Genomic DNA, 24,302 nt, shown 5'->3' with positions numbered 1-24,302 from the left:
TCCTCGAAACATTACAGAACGGGACTTTCAGTCAGACACGTTCAAAAAACAAATTTACTCTATTTCAGAAATCTTCAAGCTTTCGTCTCTGAATAGAGACTTCGTCAGGACGAAGTGATTTGAGTATCTGAAAATTATAACATTATTAACAACAATGCGCCAATTTTGTATAAAAATTTCGTCGATATTCAATTGTCAATTGTGTTACTCAGATTACTTCGTCCTGACAAAGTCTCTATTCAGAGACGAAAGCTTGACTTTTTGTGAAATAGAGTAGGTATAGTCGAAGTGAACGATATTGTGCACTCTTAAAGTTAGCGGTACTCTCAAAGGCACAAAAAAAACAATACATAGAAATGAAGCGGCAGCGAACTAGTCCACGTGGACTGTAGACTTGGCGGTTCGTATTCGATAATTTTTACTAACCGAGTTTTATGATTGGCTGAAGAGTCATAAAAATCAAATTTGAAGTCATGTTACGATGACGAATAGAAATCAGGGAATGCGGGGATGGTTATTGTCGTCGTGTTCAGTTCAGGAACTGATCGCGATTTGAGTGTTGAAATTCGATATTTGTGCAGTTATAATTACTTGAAATTTTTGTTATCTGTTTGTGAGATGTGGCGTCTTTGGACAAGTAGCTCCTGATAGTGATAACGGGTGTGATAACAATGCAGACTTTTTCCAGTATAGCGATTCCAATAGCGATGGTGAACAATGTGAAAAAGAGATACTCAGTCAAAAAATCAAAACTCTGCTCTCCTTTTCCAAGCTTTCGCTTCTAGTGGAAAGCTTCTTCAGGGCCTATAATTTATTGAGTTGAGGATTTTTTGCCATTGAATAAAATTACAAATCATACTTACAGTAAAAAATGATTGAAAAACAATGAACTGAACATATAAATTGACGAAAGAAAGTTAAACATGTATAGGATTTTTCGGTTTGATAAATGTCAAACCTTCACATAAATGGTCATTTTTCAATGGGCATGATGATTTGATAATCTTTGACTCTAAAGAGAGAGTTGATTGATACAATTTTCATTATTATTATGTTTTCTGGTGTAGTTCCAGGTAGTGGCTGTATATACTGCTAAGATTATCGATGTTAGTTTTCTTATTCATACAATCAGAAGATTTATTAATTAGAGTAAATTGGTTTATGTCTCCATATTTCTCCATTCTATAAAAAAAAATTATATAGTGTTTTCCAAAAATCCCTGCAGCAAGGCACGTCCCAAGGTTATTACCTCATCCTCTCCTAAGAAGACCCTGCATCCTAACAAATACTTTCTCCTGTGATGTACCTACGCTCGAAAAAAACATTCAAAAGTCAACGGCACCGAATGCATTTCTTCTATTTCCACGCCGATTATGTTCCTCCATTGTGAGCAATGAATAATGATAACGTTGCTTTTTCGAGAGGGAAAACAAAATGGACTCGGTGAAAGCAATAGTGTGTTGAATAAATAAAAACATAAAAGTAACCCGCTGACCTACTTCAGAGAAGCATACTACCGTTCTTCAATGGTCGAACGGATAGGTAGCCACACTGCTAGTGCTAATGAAACTCGTGAATGTATGAAGCAGGGGCGGATTTGCAGAAAAGAAGGCCCAGGCGACTAGAAATACGCTTTTGAAATTTTTGTGTGTAATTTGCGGAAAATCTGATTCTTTTGCAATGGTGTTTTACGCTATGAGCCCGGCAGGGGACTAATTACAGTACTAGTTATTTAATAAACGGAATATAAACGAGTACTGTGAAAATTCGTGGCTTTTGCATTAAGATAATGCACATGCTCACTTGTCATTGCTTGTTCGTAATTTTTTTGCCAGAAACAACACCGTAATCATGCTTCAGCCACCGTATTCTCCAGATTTGCCCCTGCGACTTCTTCCTGTTGTTGCGAAACTTTGGTACTTCAGGTTCCATTCAAACACGGCCTAACAGCTCGAATTGTGTGAAAGCCTATGTTCTTAGAATGCGTTTATTGTTTTCAGTTGACGTATTTATTGTCATAATAATAATAATAATAAATATGCTTTATTGATCAAAGAAAACTCTTATTGACAAAGCTTTGGTGAACATTTTCAGAATATAAGCTAGTAGATTGATAAAAATATCTAGAGTCTAGACAATATATTAAATATATCAGTACAAATACAGGCAAATTTACCTAAAGTAGGTACCTGAAATACCTGAGTTGAGACGTTCGGACCATATGAAGAGGCAGACGACAGGATGACAAGTTCAGTTTGAGGAGTGCCTAGAAGATGACAGTACGACCAGCTGTCAAAAGCGCTCGCAGATAATTAATAGAAGATATAAAGCTTCAAATCCTTTTTGTGAAATTTAATATTAAAACACATATATACACATACACACATATGCACACATATATACATACAAACACTAAAATAGTTTATAAAAACAAATATGTATAAAATATGATTAAAAGGTATCGTCATAAAATTCTTACAAACTATAACAGGCCCTATTATAGTTGGAAAATCCTTTGTAGATTTTCGAAATTCAGTACAGTTTACTACGCATTTCAGGTAGTTAGGAAGATGATTATACATCTTGAGACCATTATACAATATAGAATTTTTAATTAAAGTAGTGTTAGGTATGGAAAGACGTTAAATTTGGGGTCTGGCGTGTGGTGTAATTGGAGACAATAGAGAGAAGTTCTGTTCTATGTTAATGCACTAAACAAACTGTTTCTAAAATGAATAGAGCATACAGTGATAAAATGTTGTTTGCTACAAAGGCCTACAAGAATCTCGCCGCCTGGCTCTACAGAGAAATCTTAATGACTTTTTCTGTAGAATAAAAATCGACTCGAGTCGAGTTTGATTACTTACCCCCAGAAAGGGATCCCATGTCTTAGATGTGATTCTACTAATGAATAATAGACAGTTTTGGCTGCAGTTAATCCTACTTCGTTACAAGTTATTTTCAAGGCATAACATCCAGATGAAAGTTTTTTGTTAAGAGATAGTATGTGGTCGTCAAATTTCAACTTATCAATTAATAACCCAGGAAATTTGTTGCATGACGTGTTCTCAATCACATTCGAATTCGAAGCTAGAGAAATATTATCAAGAATGCAATTAAAGGATAAAACTTTGGTTTTTGAGACATTGAAAGCTAATAAATTTGCCTTACACCAATCTGAAGGTTTGGAAATATCAGAGCAAATGGCATTATATAAATCATTTGTGTTGGTATTGCGCTATAATATTGTAGTGTCGTCGGCGAATAAAGTAAATTTACCCTGTATATCAATGGTAGTCAAGTCATTGATAGATAGAGTAGAAAAAGGGTAGGTCCGAGTACTGAGCTTTGTGGTACTCCGTTAGATATGCTATAAACATCAGATAGTGTTGTATATTTAATCTTTTGACTTCTACCCGATAGATAAAATGCAAACCATTTATGAGAAATACCCTCAATACCATAGAGATAAAGTTTCCTGAGCAGAATCTCGTGAATCATAAGATGAACACTATCAACTTTACGAGTACTGAATATAGATGTTATATAATACAAACATCAAATCATTTTATTGAACAACCATTTTGTAAATATAATCAATTACAAAACATTTTCCTAAAATGGGGTGGTCCATCCTACATCAAAATGTCATAGTTTTTGGATTACTGTCTTGTAAGATATACTTCTATCGAGGAATTATGCATGTAATGTCGATATTTTAATCAAAATACCAACACCAAGTAATTTGACAGATTTTGAAAACAAACAAATTCATTTCTGTTTTCAGTTGTTGTTTTTTTCTTTCTCTGAATATACAGTGTGTCCAAGATAAGGATCCTAAGCATGGGAATCTCAGTACTTGTTGGAGATACAGCTTAGGTTAAATTAGGAAAAAGTTGTGTTCTTTAAAGCTTATTTACATGCCGTTTAGAAACTTGAAGAATTTTCATGGCCTGCTGAGATATTTGGGAAAAACGAGAATTTGACAATATCAATTTTATTTTTTTCTGACTTTATTTGAAAAGATATCAAAAAACGAATAACACTTTTTCATTGGCACTTTCAAGGTACTACACGATGGTATTTTTAGTTTTTATATCCGACGTTTCGTTTTCAAAAAACCATCATCAACTCAATTTTTTTAAGTAGCCCGAAAAAAAAGTAAACCCTGTATCTGATTCCATTTTTTATTATGAATTCAACGATGTAACACATGCCATTGTTTTTTTTTAGTTTAAGGGAAAATTGCATTTTTTCTATTTTTAAAATGTATTTTTAAGTAGGTTAATAATGATTTTTTAAAGTAATGAAAACAACAAAGAAATTAACGCATTTTTTATTTAATTCAAAGGAGGTGTTCAAACAGGTTTCCGTTATTTTCCAAACATAAGTATGATCTTCTAACTGTAGAACTTAAAACATCACGTAACATCTCTGGTGTAATACTGTTAAATGCGATAGTTATACATTCTCGTAACTGCTGTTCAGTTTCAAAAGAATGTTGGTAAACCCGGTTTTTAACAAAACCCCATATGAAGAAGTCCAGAGGAGTTGAGTCAAGGGATCGCGCTGGCCAAGACACTTCACTAAAGGTTCCAATCCACCTTCCAGGAAATCGCTGCTGAGGATACTCTCGAACTTGTCTAGAATTATGTGCAGAGCACCGTCTTGTTGAAACCAACAGTTATTAACCTGTGCCAGAGGTAAATTATCTAAACAGTCTTCTACATAGTTTTGCAATAAATGATGGTATCGTTCGGCGGTCAAAGAATTATAGTAAAAAACGGACCTAGTATTTTAGTTCCTAAAATTGCACAGCACATATTAAACCCAAAACGTTCTTGATGTCTTGATATTTTCTTAACACGCGGATTTTGCTGAGCCCAGTAATGCGTATTGCGGCGGTTGAAGATACCATTATTAGTGACCATACTTTCGTCGGACGATATTATTTTTGAAGGGAAATTATAATCTTCTTCACACGCGCGTGTATACCATTCGCAAAAATTTCGGCGCCGTTCGAAATCCCCTGGTTTAAGTCCTTGGCAAATCCTAAATTTATAGGGGTGATATCTATTTTTACGCAAAATAAATTGAGCTGTGGATTTGGCTACTCCTACATTATTTTCGATTTGCCTAGTTGATATTTCAGGGTTCTCAACAACTGCTTGTAAAACATTATTTTGGGCTTCTTCTGAAGATTCCTTTTTTCGAGATAAAACAGGCTTTTTAAATGAACCATATTCTTTTAAATTTCGAGCCAGCTCTAAGAAAATGGACTTACATAGCTGCTTTCTTTCTGGATATGTATTAAGATACATTGCTGCTGTATTTACAGTATTTTTGTGGCACAATATGTAGCACGTTAGCATGTCAAACTTTTCTTCATGGCTATAATGCTCACCCGGCATATTCGATGATAATAACACAATATTATCTATTCAACAATAAACAATAATAACGACAACAGTAACAATAACTCTAAAAACAACAACTCGACAAACAGGCTAACAACAACGACAATTACTATTTTATCGTGTAATTAAATAATATTTGACAGGCTCGGTGACAGGTATTTACGTCAAAGCATTTGTTTGCAACGCCTACTTAAAGATTTTTTTTAAAATAGAAAAAATGTAATTTTTCTTTAAACTAAAAAGAAAACAATGGCATGTGATACATCGTTGAATTCGTAATAAAAAATGGAATCAGATACAGGGTGTACTTTTGTTTCGGGTCATATAAAAAAATAAAGTTGATGATGGTTTCTTGAAAACGAAACGTCGGATATAAAATCTAAAAATACCATCGTGTAGTACCTTAAAAGTGCCAATGAAAAAGTATTATTCGTTTTTTGATATCTTTTCAAATAAAGTCAGAAAAAAATAAAATTGATATTGTCAAATTCTCGTTTTTCCCAAATATCTCAGCAGGCCATGAAAATTCTTCAAGTTTCTAAACGGCATGTAAATAAGCTTTAAAGAACACAACTTTTTCCTAATTTAACCTAAGCTGTATCTCCAACAGGTACTGAGATTCCCATGCTTAGGATCCTTATCTTGGACACACTGTATATCATAATATTTTTTATGTGATCTACCTACCTCAAAGCCCAGCACTGGGCTCGCTTCAATTCACTTCTATAACGCCTCGTTCTTGTTCCAGCTCTACACCCATGGCTCACTGCAATACGGCTACGCCTCCGGAGGAGACCAGACGACTTGTGGCCGTCCTTATAGATCCGGGAGGATGTACCAACCGCCTTGCGATCTGAAGAAGCACGGCTACTGCACATCAGCCGGAAAAACCTACCCGTGGAACGCTGTTAAACGGTTCATCAAGGACAACCAAGGCCTCATGAGGAGAATGTATGGCGACCAGAGGCACATTCAAGTCCTGAAGGCTGAACTTGGGAACGGCCCAGAGTTTGTGGAGAAGAAAATGCGCTTCGCTCGGTATCAGCACGGGGATGATGCCGACAATGAGGTGTTTCCTCCTGAGGAAGATGACGAAAGTGAGGCTAGGTTTCTCCGCGAGGACATGTCTAACGATGACGTGCTTAAAACGAAGTTCATCTACTCCGAGGAGCCTATAATTTCTATCAAGTTGGCGGGTCTGAAGACCGCTCCTCATTTTAGGCCCACCAGCGAGAGAACCACCACTAAAGTTAGTGCTACTGAAAAGGAAAGCGATGAAGGGTCTACTGTTACTACTGAGCTGCCTGACATCAGCACGACTGATTCAGGGACAGATCAGACGACTAACTCAAAATTAAATGATACAGAGAGAGTTGATGATAGCGAGGATGACTCGTCGTCGAACGAGGAAGTGGCAGAGCAGGAGAAAACAACTGCTGGTGGAGAGAAGGAGAAAATGGAGACTGTGCTCTTCCAAGATATGGTAGAGGAGCCGCCGAAGAAAAAGGTCCACCTCAATTACAATTCTAAAGGGGTGTAAGTAAATTTTCACGATTATAGATAGAATCATCAACAATCTGAAAAAATAGATGTAGGAATCCCCGCAATTACAGTGAAGGGTGAACTGAAAAGTTACTGCGTAATATAAGCCTCTGATCAGTCGTGGTCAGATATGTGAGTTTAAGTTATCGTGAGTTTGACGGTACTTTTTCTGTCAAATTCTCCTTGACGAAGGTTTCACAATTGTTGTTTCCCATTCTAGTTCCAGAACAGAACATTTTTCAGTCAGGTGGAATTCATGAAAATGCTTTCTTAAAATGAATTGACGGATGTAGCCATTACTACTACTTCCTATCTTTTTATACCTCTTGTATTTGTAACTAACGTTACTGCAGTTTGGTCCTACAAAGACGTTTTCGAACGAATACAATAAACTGTTATAATTACCAGGGTTAACTCGTATACACAAGTTTCCGACCTCAACATGAAGATAGCACTTGCAAATAAAAGCTAGCGAATGTCGTTGTCAAGCTGTTGACAGTTACTCATTCAAGTTTCAGCCATTTTGCACGCGTATTTGTTATGTAACAGTCTTTTGAGCGAGTTGATGTGAATGTTTTTATGAAAATGGATAAAATCGAGTATCGAGCTGTCATTATATATCTTTTTGAAAGGAAATATGCCTACGCAAATCAAAGATGAGTTGAATTCTGTGTATGGAAACTCTGCACCACCGTTTACCACAGTGAAACTTTGGGCAGCTGAATTTAAACGTGGCCGTAAGAGCTTGGGAGACGATGAACGTTCATGACGTCACAAAACTGCAACTACCGACACCAAATGGTGCTAGACGACCGCCGAATTAAAGTGAGAGAGATTGCAGTGGTTATAAACATATCAAAAGAACGTATTTGTCACATATTGAACCAACATTTAGGCATGAGAAAGCTGTCGGCGCGTTTGCTCACGATAGACCAACTGTCGGCAACAGGCGGACCGCGGTCCGTGTGGTCCGCGAAACGTCGAACCTCGGACCGCCAAATATTGTAATGTGTTATATACAAAGCATAAATTAATACGTAGATAAGGTATACAACACATTTATTAATTGAAGTAATATTTTCAAGCCACATAGAATTCAACTTAGTATGTACTTATTTTATTTCAAGTTGCCTAGTCAATCTGATTTACAAGTACCTACAACTGATACTCGTATAGTTATATATAGCTAGTTATCATTGTTAGTTAAATTGTTAAATTATGTCGCTTTCAACTGACGAAGCCCCAGCAATGATTGGCAAAGAAAAAGGTGTAGTAAAGAGAACCATGTCTAATATCGTATCAGTGCAGCAATGTTCGTTGACTAAGAAGAGGTCAACTTGTTGAACGTATCTGGGGCTGAGAAAAGAAGTAACCTCCTTCTTGCAAAATTTAGATGCGGAGGGAGCTAGAAAGCACTTTGAGTACATAACAAACGAGCGTAGTATGCTGGTCGTGGCTTTTCTAAAAGATATTTTGAAATATTTGAATGTGCTCAACACCGAATTATAAGGAAATGGAAAATTAATATGTGAATCTAAAACGAAGCATGTCTGCTTTTCGTCGCAAGCTGTATATCTTTGAAAAAGATATTGCAAGACAAGAATTTATTCATTTTACGAACATTCTTGAATATAAAAAGAACCCTGAAGAAGACATTGCAGTATTTATCAAATTTCTGGCCGGTCTTAGGAACGAACTTGGTACAAGATACCAAGACTTTGCAGAGATGAGCAAGCTATCCGTTTCTTAAATCGCCATTTGATGTTGATGTAGCAGCCGAATGGACAGATGTAGCTGCCAAGTTGTTCAATCTGTCAAAGGCATCACTTCAAATAGAGATAATTGATTTGCAAGAAGATTTGTATTTGCATATGTGTAAAACCTAATCCACTGAGGAATTTTGGGCTAAACATGTCCCAGGAAAATATGAAAATTGCAAGAAACTAGCTATAAATTTGGCCACTATGTTTGGCTCGACATAAGTATGTGAAACATATTTGTCAAAGATGAATTTTTTGAAAAACAACGAGATTAACGAACGCCCACCTAGAAGACACACTTCGAATTTGCTGTTCCTCTCGAGAATCAAACTATAAAAAACTGGCTCAAGACTGTCGGTGTCATTTCTCACATTAATTTTAGCTCTTGTGTTTCATAATTCAGAATTTGATTTGAAACATGATACATAGGTAGCACTTAATTTTTGTCAGTTGTTTTTTTTTTTTCTTTTTTTCTGGACCTCGTCAAAATTTTCCCACAGTATTCGGACCCCACCTAAAACTACTTGTTCGAATGGACACTTCCAACGCTCTGTTGACACTATTTAAGCACAATAAATCCGAATTTTGGCGTCAAATAATTACTGTAGATGAAACACCATGAACGCCCGAAACAAAAATACAGTCCAAACAGTGGACTGCAAAGAGGGAACCGGCTCCAAAAAAAGTAAAAACTGTTTTTTTCGCTGAGAAAGTGATGGCAACTGTTTTTTGGGCTAGTCATGGAGTTATTTCAATCGATTTTCTTCAAAAATAAATAACCGTTACAGAAACATACTACGCATCAATACTTGACAAGCTGGAGGGAGAACTAGCGGAAAAACAACACATTTGAAGAAAATAAAATCTTGTTCCATGAAGACAACGCATTGTCTAACACCTCATCTGTTGCCACGACGAAAATCCACAAATTACGGTTTGAACTGCTTGACCATCCACCTTATTCACCAAATCTAGCCCCAAGCGACTTTTTTTGTTCCCTCGTCTGAAAATTGCGCTCGGAAACTTCTCAGACCACCCTCGTATCTATACACCTCTCTAGGTAATAATAAACGGTCTCTAGTGACTTTATTACTCGAATTTTGTTTACCTGTTACAATGTTGATAGGCTAATCCGAAAACCAGCTAGTCGACCAGGTCGATTTGGTCATTTAGTAGGTTTCATCCAAAATACTTATGAATTTCCAGGTATCCTAGATAATTGAGTTCTGAAATCTGTTAATGTTCCACTAGCTGTCGCCTTTTTACGAACGACAACCCTCAGATGTCGAAATTTGAGGTTCTATCTTTAACTGCGATTACTAGCACCGTTTTGGTTTCGAAAGATAATTTCATCATGTGTTTTTGGTGGGCCATGAAAATGTGGGGATTTATTACACTTTTACAGCTAATGGCTGATAATGGGGTTAGTTTTACATAGAGATGTTTCCTTCGAAAATTGAAGTTAACCTGTTTCACTAGTTTTCTACAGTCTCAGTATCAAACTACTTATCAAGGGTGGGTCTTTTCAATTGGAGTGCCCTGTACTCGTATATTTGTAATTAAAATTAACAAATTAATAGAGAACACTTTCTAGTTGTGTTAGATGAAGCAGTTTTCAATCAAACTGAAGCAATGTCACACTTGAGTTATTTCATTTCAACTGAAGCACTTGTAGAAATGAGTAAATAAACAATTTTTTAATCAGTGTAAATACAAGGATGCATGCATGTTACTTCAAGTTGTTATTATACATGTTGATAATTTACCTGAGATCATCAGTTTTGCGATATTTATAATCATGCTTTACAATACAAGGTGAAGAGGCAAAATGCAGGAATTATTAAAATGTGTTCGATAAACCAGCTTGGCATTAATATAAACCCCAAGCTTCGATTTATATTTTAATGGGGATGCAGAAAGAGTGCGGGAAAATACTTATAAGAGAGTTGCCTGTGAGAGAGTAGCGATTTACGTTAAATTCTATTAGTTCGGACTTCCATTGCCTCGAGACCTTCCTTTTTTTGCTTAATATAATTGTTATTTTCAGCTATTCCTTTTAATTATTCATTTGTATTGGTTTCTTTCAGGGATTTCAAATTATTTTATATAATATTAGATAATGGAAGTCCGAACTAATGAAATTCATCATGAAACATTGTCAATCACCTTCATATAAACGATTTACGTTAGCTCCAAATCGCTGTAGATCAAGAGGTCTGTTAAAAAATAGGATGAATTTTCATTTTTCTCTAAAAATGTGTATTTATTCATCGGAATCTATTTTGTGCCCTTCAAAGTAGTCCCCCTTGAGTCAGCGTTTTTACAATCCTCGAAGCAGTTCTGATATACACTTTTTGGTATGTCCTTAAGCTCCCTCAGCGATTCGGTTGTATTTCCTCGATCGTCGCAAAACGCCGTCTTTTCATGAGTCTCTACAATCTTGGGAACAGGAAAGAGCCTCAGAGGGCCAAATCTGGTGAATACGGTGGCTGAGGCATGATTTGGGTGTTGTTTTTGGCCAAAAAATATTACGAACAAGCAATCAGTGAGCAGGTGCATTATCGTGATTCAAATGCCATGCATTGTTTTTCCACAATACCGGACGTTTTCTTCGTATTGTCCCTCGCAAGCGACGCATAACTTCAAGATAATACTCCTTATTGACCGTACCGTGGCTTGCTGAACGTGCACCTTATTTTTTGAAAAGAACAAGTATATTAAAACATCCTAAGAAAGTCAATTCCACAGAAACGCCTAATGAAAGGGTTCAGAAAAAATGTGGTTCAAAGTGTATTTAGTTGAGCCTTAAGGGATGCTATCACGAGTTTTCCTCGTACTTCTCTCTCGAAGAAATTAAGCGAGCTAAATCAGTCGAACACTTCCCGTGAAAGTATATGTATACTACAGGCGGGTCCAAAACCTTCCTTTGCTATTCCAAAGTTCCAAATTGAAAGGTGGGCTTTTTTGACCACGAGTCAGACGTAAGGCTTTCTTTTGGATATAATTTAGCAGACTCAGAATTGATAATACAACTTCTGCGAAAATGAAAGAATTATATGATGTTAGTTAAGATTTTAAGTCAATATTTCGTTGCTTAGAAAATATGGACGGAGGAATCTTTCCAAACTCAATATAATACTTTCTTCTCTTTTCCAAATACTCATACGTCTGAAGGTATCTCATTAGGGGCGGCCAAGATCACCAGGGGGGGGGGGGTGACTATAAAACCTGGCGTTCTCAAAGACTTTTACGTATAGAAAAAAGGTGGACGATAATGGCGCTACTCAAACAGCTAACAATTGGTCGTAATAACTGAACGTTAAACATAAGTTATATTTATTGCTTTGGATTTTTTCAGTTATTCAATTGTGGACTGATGAATAGTAGAAAAGGATTACTATAGACACAGAAAACTGAAGAAACCATAACAGTATATGAAAACAACTGACAGGACTCTGTTTTTCTTTTACCATAACTTAGTTTCAATGTGTCCAGTAGATGTCGTATCTGGACGATGAACTTTCCAATAATACTGATTTTAGAGAGAAACTGCTTCCTTTCCTTAGTCTGCTTGCTTGCTTGTTTTTGTGTTTCCAGTGTGATGAAGACTCATCTTTGAATTCCTGAAGTCAAAAAATAAGAAACGTTTCTGTTCTCATCCCATGTTCGATTTTCAAACCATCTGTATTACCAAAGACTACAGAATACTATAAGACGTGTCACTCGCTCATTTTTCGACATCTGAGAAATCTCGCCGCCCGCTAGCGACAGCGGGTAATTACCAGCCGAGGTAGTACAGTGTGTCGCTTGAAGTTACCAGTTCTCGTCGGCACACGAGATATAAAGGTTGTCCGTATTGTTTGGTATTGTCAAAGACTACAGAATCGGTAAACTTTGGTATTGTGATAGTGTTGTGTTCGTTCGGAGTTCGAAATATTTATTTTGTGAAAATGTCGACGTATTGCTCAGTGGATGGTTGTCTGAGTACGGTGGGAAGCCCAGGTATTTCGTTTTTCCGCTGCCCAAAGTACAGTGAAAGGTATTTATTCAATATATTCACCATTAATTTTTATTTTACCTATCTATACCTTTTATGGTTTTGTTGTATAAAATTATTCATAACGAAATATACCGCCGGCATTTGCCAATCCAAACTCATTTCAATCTTTTTTCAAAATGTTCAGTTTATCGATTGATATACTTGAATTTTTTTTTAGGTGTCAACGTTGGAAAAATGTATTAGGCTTCATTGGGAATCATAGATATGCTACTCTTACCCCAGAGCAGAGTCACAATAGAATTAAAATTTGCAGCTTACATTTTAGAGCCGATGCTATTGTGAATTCTCGTATTCATAGCTATGATGTTCCTTCATTGCGTCTGCCTCAAGATGGTTCTCAGAAAGGTTGGTTCAGTGAAGTTTATAGATTCAAATGATGAAAAAATCTTATTCCACTTTTTAACATATGAAATTTACAATATCAATTTTGTTGTTTAAACCTTCCAGATGATGATGCCATTGCCGGTACTAGCAAGGATTTTATTTACATTGATGCTCAGGTTCAAACGGATCAATTAGGATCACGAGGTGAAATATCTTTTCGTTATATTATATACTTACCTGATCTATTTTTATATGCTTCGGAAAAAAAAAACGATGACAAGAAAACAATTATTGAAAGTACGTACATCTTTCTTTTAGATGAATGCAGCCAAACATCTGCTAAACTCTCTTCGGGAACTCCAAGAAAAGTGGCATTACGAAAAAAAATTGTATCACTAGAGAAAACAGTAGCTTCAACATCAAAAAGAGCACTGGACGAAACCGGAATTACTCTGGATGATGTTTTCAAGTTTCTGGATCGAAAATATCCTGAGCAATATTGTAAGCTCTTGAAAGCACAGCTTTTTTTGATAAATAAAGCACCAAAAGGGTCCAGGTATAGTGACGAATTCAAACAGTTTGCATTCACTCTTTATTTTCTTGGTCCGAAAGCATACAAAAAATTTTCAACAATTTGTAGATTACCGTCAAAAAGTACACTTCATCGTTTCACGAAAAATTGGATTGTTGAACCAGGCTTCAACGATTTTATTTTTCGTGTTATTGAATTCAGGATTGGGCTCATGAAGGAGAATGAAAGATATTGTATTTTATGCCTAGACGAAATATCTTTGAAATCTCATCTTTATTATGATATTTCCAGAGACAAAATAGTAGGTTTCCAAACAAGTTTGAATGGGACCTCTACTGACATAGCAAGTAGTGCTCTAACAGTAATGTTCAGAGGTTTGGCAAGCAATTGGAAAATACCACTTGCATACTTTTTCTATAAGACATCAGCAACTTCTGATGATTTGAAAGATATTTTGTTCAAAACGGTACGAAGATGCAAAAGTATAGGCCTAAATGTCATGGGGGTGGTTTCCGATCAGGGTTCAAATTTTCAGAAGTTGGTGAAAACTTTGAATGTTACAGACGAAAATCCCATATTTCTGATAGACGATCATAAACTTGTATATTTGTTTGATATCCCGCACTTGCTGAAGTCGACACGAAACAATTTGTTTTCCTATCAGTTTTTACTTCAGGGTGGAGAAACAGGAAAACATTACATAGAAACAATGTATAATTATGATAGAACTAAACAATATAAATTGGCTCTTAAACTTAATAATGACCACATTTATCGAAATAATTTTCAAAAAATGAAAGTCACGTTGGCTTCCCAAGTTCCCATCAAGAGATATTGTTGACCATGTAATAGAGATGGAAAACATATTTCATTGAAAATTTTGATAAAATCGGCAGTGAGAAGGGAATTGGACAGTATTTGAAAACAAAATATTCGAAAATTCTTTTCTCACATCCATGTCAAAAATTCCTCTTCGATTATTATATATCTTTATATACAAGAGTTCGGATATACTTTACTTTAAAATTCATGAACCAGGACATGAAGATTGTTAGGAAACATAAATCATGCAATGTAAAATTGAATATTTTAAATCATTTATAAACATATAACATTATATAATTGTATTATTTTTGTTAATAAAACATGTTTTTCTGAATGTATGTTTATCATTTCATCAGTAAATCACTCTGATCTGTTTCTTAGATCATTTATTCATGAGTTTATCTATCATGTTTCTAGAAGTTGATCGACAAACAACTACTTTCGTATCTTTGTTTATCTGTCTGATACAACCGAGCAAGCGAAGTTTCAACTTCGGAACGTCCCCTGTAGATATCGCGAATAGGAACTGCCCTCGTATAACTGTCATGCGGCCGGCGGCTTCCAGACATCGTCTGTCGGCGATATGATTTATGGAAATCGCAAAAAATGCAATCCTGAGCCGTACCGACAAACGAATTCCTTGGAGTGAACCAACTTATAGTATTCGGTAAACTTTGGTATTACACCTGGTATTTCTGTTCTCATCATCCATTCTTATTTCGATTTCAATCACGAAGTTTGTGTCGAAGGTACCTCAATATATCATATTTTATTTTAGCCTCCACGTCCTCCCAGCCCCTAGCATCAATGCTACCCCCGCTTTACTTTTATCCGGTCTGAATATAACGGAACCAGATCAATTTGGAGTCTAGTATCACTCCCGGATATTCAACCTACCGCGAGCTGTATCTCTTCATCATGGAAGTGAAGAGGTTCTAGTCCCTCTAGCGCCTATGATTATTCACATGGCTTTTGTTGAGTCTCTCTTTCTAGATTCATGCTTCATGCGTTTCCCCACTCCATTATTCTCTAGAAAAAGAAGTAGTTCATGCATAATCACGTTCCATAAAGCTGGGGGCAAGACGACCCTCTCTGAGGACAGCACTTTCCTATCCGTACTCCTACTGTTTTCCCCATGATGAGCGTACACACCAATCTTCCTCTAAGTATGCAGTCTATCCACAAGCAGCTTATATCGTCGATCTTCATCGCATATGACTCGGCATAAAGCAACTCCAATTAATCGCTCCAAAAATTTCTATTCAGTCTGAAGTTCTTCACCACATTCTATCCGTTTTCTCAGGTTTCGGAATGAGGGTAGCCCTAATCGGTTCCATTTTTTGGGAATGTAACCCAGAAACTCCCCCATCATGTGTTATCTCAACCAGTTAATAAGCTAATAATTCTTTTCAATTCCAGGAACGCTTGTCCGGTCAGAGAGGAGGTCGTAGCCCCATTCTGGGCCAATAACACCCGAGGCGAAGAACTAGCGCTTCTAAACATGTACCCGTTCGAGCAGTACGTCCACCTGGAGAAGTGCGCCTACGAACATCGCCAGATGTACTGCAGGGACGGTTGCCGTTGCGAGCAGCAGTACCGCCTCCACAGGCTGCTCGCCTACGACCCTAACAACGAGTGCAGGGGAATATTTTCGGACTGGTTTAGATTCCCTTCTTGCTGCGTGTGTATCTGCTACGACATGCCCGTGGAGTTCAGGGTAACTTCGAGAAGTCCACGGTATCAGTCGAATTTTAACTGAAAGTTTGTTAGATGAGAAGATTTTGAAGCGGTTAAATCATAGTTGTTCACTCATACAAAAAGAATTTGAATGTTGATGATAGGAAACTGTAGGGTTTTTTCTTTCACGATGATATCACATTAAAATCCTTCCGCAGTAGATGAAGTATCGGCTTACAGTATAGATCCTGGCAGGCTAGAAGAGCGTATATGAGAGCTGGGAGCCTGGTGGAAGTTGAAAGAACTATACCTAAGCTGGTGGATTTTCCTGCATAGTTTGCATTCGCCGCTATGGTAGTCACTGTTTGCAATCCACACACTGCCGAGGCAGACACTAAACGACTACAGTGTGTGTCTGTTATTCAAATTATTGTCATATTTTGCATTCTATACACTTATGTGTCACTACATAGCGATTCTTTTCTGTTTCCTCTTAAACATAATTCAAATAACAAAAACCAATTTGTACTCTATCAGTAACACCGCTTCTTTAAGTTCTTTCGCCAATATGTGCTCCTCCAAGTATATAGTAGGTATCTGAGTTTGTAGTGCAGTATGCGGCCATCCCGGTTCGGCTGTATGCGTAACTTTACAACAGGGTCCATTCTTGCAGAGAGATAATAAACTATACTCAATTGACTGCGAGGACAGGGTCAGTTGATGCTGGAACTTCGAGATATATAATCCTACGTTTTCATATTTATACACTTTATCGAATGGTGCGACCTCTGGGTGTCAAACTTCACTAATAAAGATAACATTGTTTATGGTATCTTTACCATTTTGGTAACCAACAATGGACTATTAGCTTCAATAAAATGGCCGTCATCAATTGTCAAAGTCCATGTGGAAGACAGTGTGAATCATGAGAAAATGAAACTAGTCAGGGTTACTCAAGTTTGTACCTCAAAAGATTCAGTTGATTTAAAAAAAATATGAATATTTATTTTCAATCGATTCATTACATCAGACTCATTAATATTATTTGGGCAATCAGTTATAGGTATAGTCAAAATCTTGGTCAAACCTGGCGTTATTTAAAAATATTTCGGAATTTAAAGAACCTAAACATAATTATTCTGTCACTCTCCAAAAACAACTTGTTTGGCAAAGAACAGATGATCAATTCCAGAAATTTGAAATATAAACATAAATAATTCTGTGCGTTGGATAACCTCAGATTGAACTTTGATTTAGTCACTTTTATAAGTTAATTTTGGTATTTTTGTTAACATTCTTTACGAATTCTGTTACTATTAACTTGCATTTTATCTGTGTTTTAAAGAAATGTTTTAAAGTGTGTATACTGAAACTTATATCAGTTGGAATCGTGAAAGTGACATTCAACCCAGACTTTACCGATTTTCATTAAGAAATTCTTCGTTTTTATTTTTATTGGTCAACTACATGGTACCTACGTTATAATAGTGTAAAAAGTCTTCATGAAAATTATCAATATAAAACTAGATAAGATAGAAAATTAACTACCTTGGTAGTACTTTGAATATATTGATTTATTCAAATTCCTGAATTGGAAAACCCTACTTTTTTATCTTCATCATCGATAGTTCATCGTATTCCTCTGGTTTTGTATTGTAAAAACCATTCTGAACGGAATAAGTTTCAACTTTTTTCCCTCTACTCATGGGAAAAAAGCTTCACCTTGTATATAAAAATATCCAAATGCAGTACTTCGTTAACAGAATTCGAAAGAATGCAATATACCGGTTTTATCAAAATTGACTGTCATTAAATTATATCTATTGTTTCAGTTAATTGTAGGAAACGGTATCCAAATGTCAATCGGAATTCTGATGAGTTTATTCCGTGACCTTATTAGTTTAGAGTTTTACCAAAAACGGTGTAGTCTTTTAAAAACCATGATCAGATGAAGCGATGTGGAACAATTTTATTTTGTTGAAGACATAACTGAATAATTTCAAAAGTAGTGTCAGATACCAAACTTGTTTTTATGAAAGTAATGAAAATGTGAGATATGAAATAAAATAGCCAAGTATCGTATTCGTTTGTTAAAATAGCATAATAAGTGAAAATATTAAAGAATATAAACTTCACGGCAAGATATAACTGTGTCAAAACTATTTTCAGGGTTTGTTGGCCGTGGTCTAGAGGTTTTATAGCAGGCGTTTTGTCTGCAGCTGCGGTGGACATCGCAAAATGTCAGCCATGAAAACATACAGACCATGGTTTCGTTTACAACTAGGGTTGGCAATTCAAAATATCAGGGATGATAATCTGCAGACCACAACCAAGAAACCCAGGGCCAAAGACGGTCGAGCTTGTGAAATCATCACCTTCAAAGCATAAAAATCTACCCAATACTCTTGGTACATGAATAACCATTATTTGACACAAAAATCGCCAAATGAAAACAAATAAATTGCCATGTCTTATTTTCGAAATAGAATTGTTGTTACTGACCACTGAATAATAAATATGCTGCTGGAATAAATGGCAAAGTAAGTTACATACTCAAATATGTTTGTAGCAAGTCATTTACAATCAAAATGAGTTATAAATATTGGACAACACAAACATTTCAAAAATTATCTAAAATATTCTGCAATCACAAAAAAATATCCACACAATATCAATACAAAGCTTGGCCAAACTACAAATGAAAAAAGAAGAAGAAATATCACATAAACTAATGTCAAAATTAAGTTGTAGAAATATATTCTAAATATTCATTGAATGTAGGTTTCTCAGAAGATAGTTTTTCACTGTTCTTTAAATTTTGGTTTTTTAAACTTTCTAGCAGATACTATTTAGAAATTCACTGAAATACTTTACTGTGAGTATCTTCATAAAATTTCACAAAACATACACGAATGTCTCGCTATACGATAGTTTCTTTAAGCAGAACTGATAGAGTGACCCATAGTGAAATACACAGTAAATTCTTTCAGTAAGTTTTGATATGGTTCAGTTCGACTCAACTTCAGAAAGTGGTTGAAATAAGATTTGGATTTTGTAACGCCAAAATTCAAAGGTGAAATTGGAACTGCCAATAGCCCAATTGAACTCCAATCAACCCACTTTATACTAAAAATCAGCTAGTAATAATGTCATTTCTGAAATATAATTGTATAATTAATGTAAAAACAAATGATTTCCAGTGTTATGACAACTTTCAAAAGCTGTCAGTTCGGATTGCACATTATAAATGTAGAGTTAAATTCGAAAATGAGATTCTTCAAAGCTGTAGAGCTGTGGATGGGGTACTCCAAGGGTCGTTGCTAAGGCCCGTTTTATTTTGGCTATATATTAACGATAATATAAAAACAGAAGCTAACTCTAACTTTTCAATGTTCTAAGGTCCAATAAAATCAAGGAAAACAATAAACTTTGATCTATCATTGATAGACAACTAAGTAGTGGAATGCTAATTTTTCACACACAGATCCAAAATAAGTGTTTTACTTTGAATATGATGTAGACAATTATAACATTGACCAAAATGAAATGGAGAAGAGGAGATACATATAGTCCCGAAAAAATGGATTTCAATTTGTAGTTGGTATTAAATTGAAAGGGTTATATTTTTAGGAGTGACTCATTTTTGGGAGTAGTAGAAAGCCAAAAACTTTCTTTCCCAAAAAGTAATCAGCATTGTTATAATTCTTCAGGCAATCAGAATGATACAAATGCTTTCTTTATGAAATTCATAATGTGATGATCACTTAAATTTTCGAAAAAGATATTCGTCACTTTGAAAACTTATTGTTTGTAAAAGCAAAAATCCAAATTGAACTTTCTCAGAATTGTTTGAGAGCTAAACCCAATAATAGAGGTATTTCTGTTCATAACAATGTTTTCCTTCTTTATGCAAAGTGATTTTCATTTACTTACACTGAATCGTGCTGTATTAAAATTAATTAATTCTTTTGCAGAAACTTGATCTTTGGGATTTAGGAATTCCAAATAGTCTGTAATAACTTATTAACTGTTCTTGTTTTATATCAATTATTAATGATAGGAAGACATATGCTTTGGAAAATTCACAGTTATGACAATGTTTATGCTCATATACCACAAAATTTCTGTGTTTTGAGAAAAACCCTGTATCGCATTCAAATAATACCTAAGGCTAGTGCTAATATATACTATGGTACAATTATGGTACATTGTTGATTCTGTTAGAATAGTTCTCTTAGAATAGGACAAGTTATTGTTAATTGTTAACTATTTGTTAAATATATCATGCTAATATTTATTACTTTTTATTGAATACTCTGTATTATGTAGTAATAAAATATATTTCCCAAAATAGTATAATTTTGATTCACCCAAATCTCTTTTGTATCCACATGGTTTTTTGATAATAATAATTATGAATTGTGTTTGGGACAACGACAAGGGATTATATTGCCTTTGCATAACTGTTCAACACATATTACACCTAAACGAAAGAGAAATGAAAATTTCTATGTTTTTTACCACTTTTGATTAAAAGTGGTAATTTTAATTAATTTAAATGAAATGAAAAGAGAAATGAAAATGTCTATGTTTTTTAACACTTTTAATCAAAAGTGGTAATTTTAATTAATTTAATTAATTAAAAGTGGTAAAAAACATAGACATTTTAATTTCTCTTTTCATTATGATCTCCTACCACGTAGTAACGGCTACATCCATCAATTTATTACACCTAAACCTTTGCAAGTTTATTTTGCTAAAGGCTTCAGAGACAAACTAGAGGCAAATAAATCGATCTGAAATATATTCATGATAATAACCTTCAAAAATTTTTAAAGTTTAAAGAAAACACAGATCGAATCAACCAATGGCAATGGCTGATGGTGAATAGCCAACTCGTTCGCAATTAGTTTTATGAAATAAATGTGTCTTCAAGGCAGCCAACTGTCTCAAAATTTCACTCAACATTACAATGCAGAATTATGAAAAATTAGATACAATGAATTAATAAATTCGAATATTTCATCATCATTTTAGCTTCTTCAGTATCATAGGGCTCTTCTAAAATCTTCAATGAGTTCAAAACTTCGACTTCCGCCATTATTCCCACATAGTATAAGCAAGCGCATGGACTATAGGATTATGACAAAGTACGTTATACGTTATGATGTGTCACGTTATGATGAAGTACATTATGACGCGTTATGATTTCTACCGATTACGAATATGATCGTTTGATGTTATGATGCGTTGCTGTTATGATGGTATGATTTTATGATGCATCGTGTTTATTATCGAATGATATTATGATGCGTTAACGTTATGAAAAAGTACGTTATGATGAAGTATATCATGATGGATTACATTATGAAACTGTACATTATGCCGCTGTACGTTTCTATCTTGTACTACTTGTACTTGTAGTTTGCAGTTTGCAGTTTTTTATTCAAACATTCGACTGAATCTTGATTTGAAGATGAAAATATTTAACTTTTAATATGACTGTATAATTTTTCAAATGACTCACTAGCCAAAAGCAAAGATAATAATAATAATATTAATAATGTGTTAGGAATAACACGTTAAAAGGTAAGACTTCGTTAGCCCTTAGCTCGAACAAGTTTCGACTTTTGAGAGTTGTCGTTCGTAGGGGTGCGATAGCTGGTTAACGGAAAACATATTTTTTAAACATATTTTAATTATTTATTTTCAGTCAGATAATAAGATTGTGCAAGGAGTGTCAATACAAAATACGAATTAAAAAAGAAAAGAAAAGAGGAAGACAGGCTTATACTCTAAAAAAGCATAAGAACGTTTTTCTAATAAATAATTCTTTAATGCTTTGTTTGAACACAGAGAAACTATTTTGAGCCTTTAAATGATCTAGAAAGTTTAAATCTGTTTAAAAATCTATTTTTCCGTTAATCAGGTGTCGCCCTCATACGAACGATAACTCTCAGAAGTTGAGTTGAGTTGCGAGCTAAGGACTAACGAGGTCTTACCTTTTAACGTGTGATTCCTAACACGGTTAAGTGTTTAAAATTTTTGGACCAATATATTCCGGTGCACATGACGTTACTTTGAATCTAGTCAAGGGCAAATGAAAATGATTCTAGGTTCTAGTGTCCTGTTGATGAAGTTTTAGATTTGTTGTGAAAGTGAGTACCAATTCCTTAAAAAACCAATAAGGAATCGTTTTTTGCCACATGGGATTTTTTGTTTCGGGGGTTTCCAGAAACGTGCAAACACGGAAAATGAAAATAACCGTCGTTTTCGTCAAAGAGTTACTAAATTTCTGGTTAATGTGTCTCATTGACTTCCAACTGATATTTCGAAATGGGAAATTTTATTAGGTTGTGACAATTTTTTCCTGATTATTTCATCAAATTGATTCGTTTTGCGTATCCTGATTCGGGTTTAACCATTATCTCTCAGGGTCAAGTATTTCTCAGCTGATGCTTTATCTACATTCAATTTTATCAATTTACTTATAACCAAATCATTCAATGTGACATATAGTGAATAACAACTGCAGACTGCTCTTTCCATATACGGCATTAACTTTTTCAGTTTCTTTATACAATTTTAGAAATCCATATTGTAATATTTCTTAGCCACACAAGTGTTTGTGTGGCTAAGAAATATTATTTTATCGAAAAAACTGCCACTTGATAAATATTGCTTTGAAAAGATTTTGAAATAAGCGGTGTATTTGTGTTACTTTCAAAAAATGTTTTATTGTATATTTTGAGCTTTTATAGATCTCCTACTGGAAATTTGAGTGGGTTTTGAAAATATTGAAAGTGTATTAGTATAGTTCAAGTAAACTAGTTTCGTTATTCAATAATCATTTCTGATTATATAAGAATCAAAATAACTATATAATTTATATAATGGAATATATAATGAATATTTTGTTTATATAGATGAGTGGGAAAGTAGGGATTCAAATAACAGGGTGATAATTGAAAATACTTCTGAATAACTTACTAACATATAATATATATATATATATATTATATATATATATATATATATATATATATATATATATACAATCGATCGCGTCAAAAACACTTCACTAACTTTCTTCGAAAGTTTCTGATAATTCCTCTTCCATATTCTCTGTTTCACTATCACTGTCGTCATTTGAATCAATAATCAATATATGCATATTCATTTATTTATCTATAATTGTTTTAGCTGTTCACTAAAAATCGTAACCATATTTCAGTATGACACATACATTAAACCAATGTTTATGTATAATGTATAGTTATTATAGTGAAACTCATTTATACATGATTAGCTTTGTCAACGAGTTTATACTTTGGACAATAAAGCATATTTGATTTGATTTGAATGATTTTATTTCCACCATTAATATGGAAGTGCACAATCTCCATATAATCTTTATAAACTGAAATTATTTTATTAATCCTTTTCTGTCGGTCTTCTTCGGTAATATATATACTTCTTCTTGTATTACCTTCTTATCAAATTTTGTTTGCAGGCATGTTAGGCGTACACATTCTCGAACCATCAGTCCACCGTTTCGTAACTGTGCCGTGAGTGTCATATCAAGTTTCGTCCAAATAGAAAGTTTAACGTTGTTCTTGTCTCTTTTCAGTTATTTAATTGAATAGAATTGGCCGATACTTGATGAACATCCACATTAAAAAACTAATTAATAGAGCTTATTGTATGATTTTCACTATAAAGGGCTATACAAAAACGGCGACATGTGTTTCGCTATACAATACCTAGCTTTCTCAAGCATAAATGCTTATCAATATTTCTAATATGTTTAGAGTTTGTAACGGCGAGTCTTTGTATTCCAAAACTCTGAATAAAACTTGTTAGATCCACATTGCATGCTTTTTCTGGAATTGGAACATTCCAATTCAATATTTTGTCTCCTGGGAAATTAATTATTATTATTAGATATGTTGAATTATGTTGAATATAATGAACCAATTATTAATTCTGGAATTTGGTTGAAAACCAAATAAATATGTGTTAGCTTTCACTTATCTGAATTATTTGAAAATTCTCAAATTTCAATCATTACTTAATACATATAAATTCAGGTTCCCCGCAATTGGTATGTTTTTACCAATATATGGAGTGATTCTAGACGAAGGTTTTTGTTTATGATTTGATAA

At 34.6% G+C, this 24,302-nt stretch overlaps 1 protein-coding gene and 1 long non-coding RNA gene across 2 annotated transcripts in view; both read left to right on the top strand.

The window, feature by feature from the left end:
- The window catches only part of spz4 (Spaetzle domain-containing protein 4), a 35,085-nt gene extending 15,168 nt beyond the window's left edge, over positions 1 to 19,917 (top strand). Inside the window, exons 2-3 of the mRNA XM_023173553.2 lie at positions 6,166 to 6,953; positions 15,880 to 19,917. Coding sequence (XP_023029321.2) covers positions 6,166 to 6,953; positions 15,880 to 16,219 — 1,128 coding nt within the window. The 3' untranslated portion in view covers positions 16,220 to 19,917. The remainder of the gene's footprint in view (positions 1 to 6,165; positions 6,954 to 15,879) is intronic.
- LOC141485383 (uncharacterized) lies at positions 13,054 to 14,794 on the top strand. Its single transcript, XR_012467165.1, has 2 exons — positions 13,054 to 13,124; positions 13,227 to 14,794. It is a non-coding gene; the product is annotated as an uncharacterized lncRNA (long non-coding RNA).
- Positions 19,918 to 24,302: the final 4,385 nt, after the last annotated feature.

The sequence above is a fragment of the Leptinotarsa decemlineata genome, unplaced genomic scaffold (genome assembly GCF_025532065.1).
Source record: "Leptinotarsa decemlineata unplaced genomic scaffold, Ldec_3_MD MMD2_P_RNA_scaffold_2, whole genome shotgun sequence".
In the NCBI taxonomy this organism is placed as follows: domain Eukaryota; kingdom Metazoa; phylum Arthropoda; class Insecta; order Coleoptera; family Chrysomelidae; genus Leptinotarsa; species Leptinotarsa decemlineata.
The sequence above is the reverse complement of the archived record's forward strand: the minus strand, read 5'-3'. Positions and strand labels throughout refer to the sequence as shown.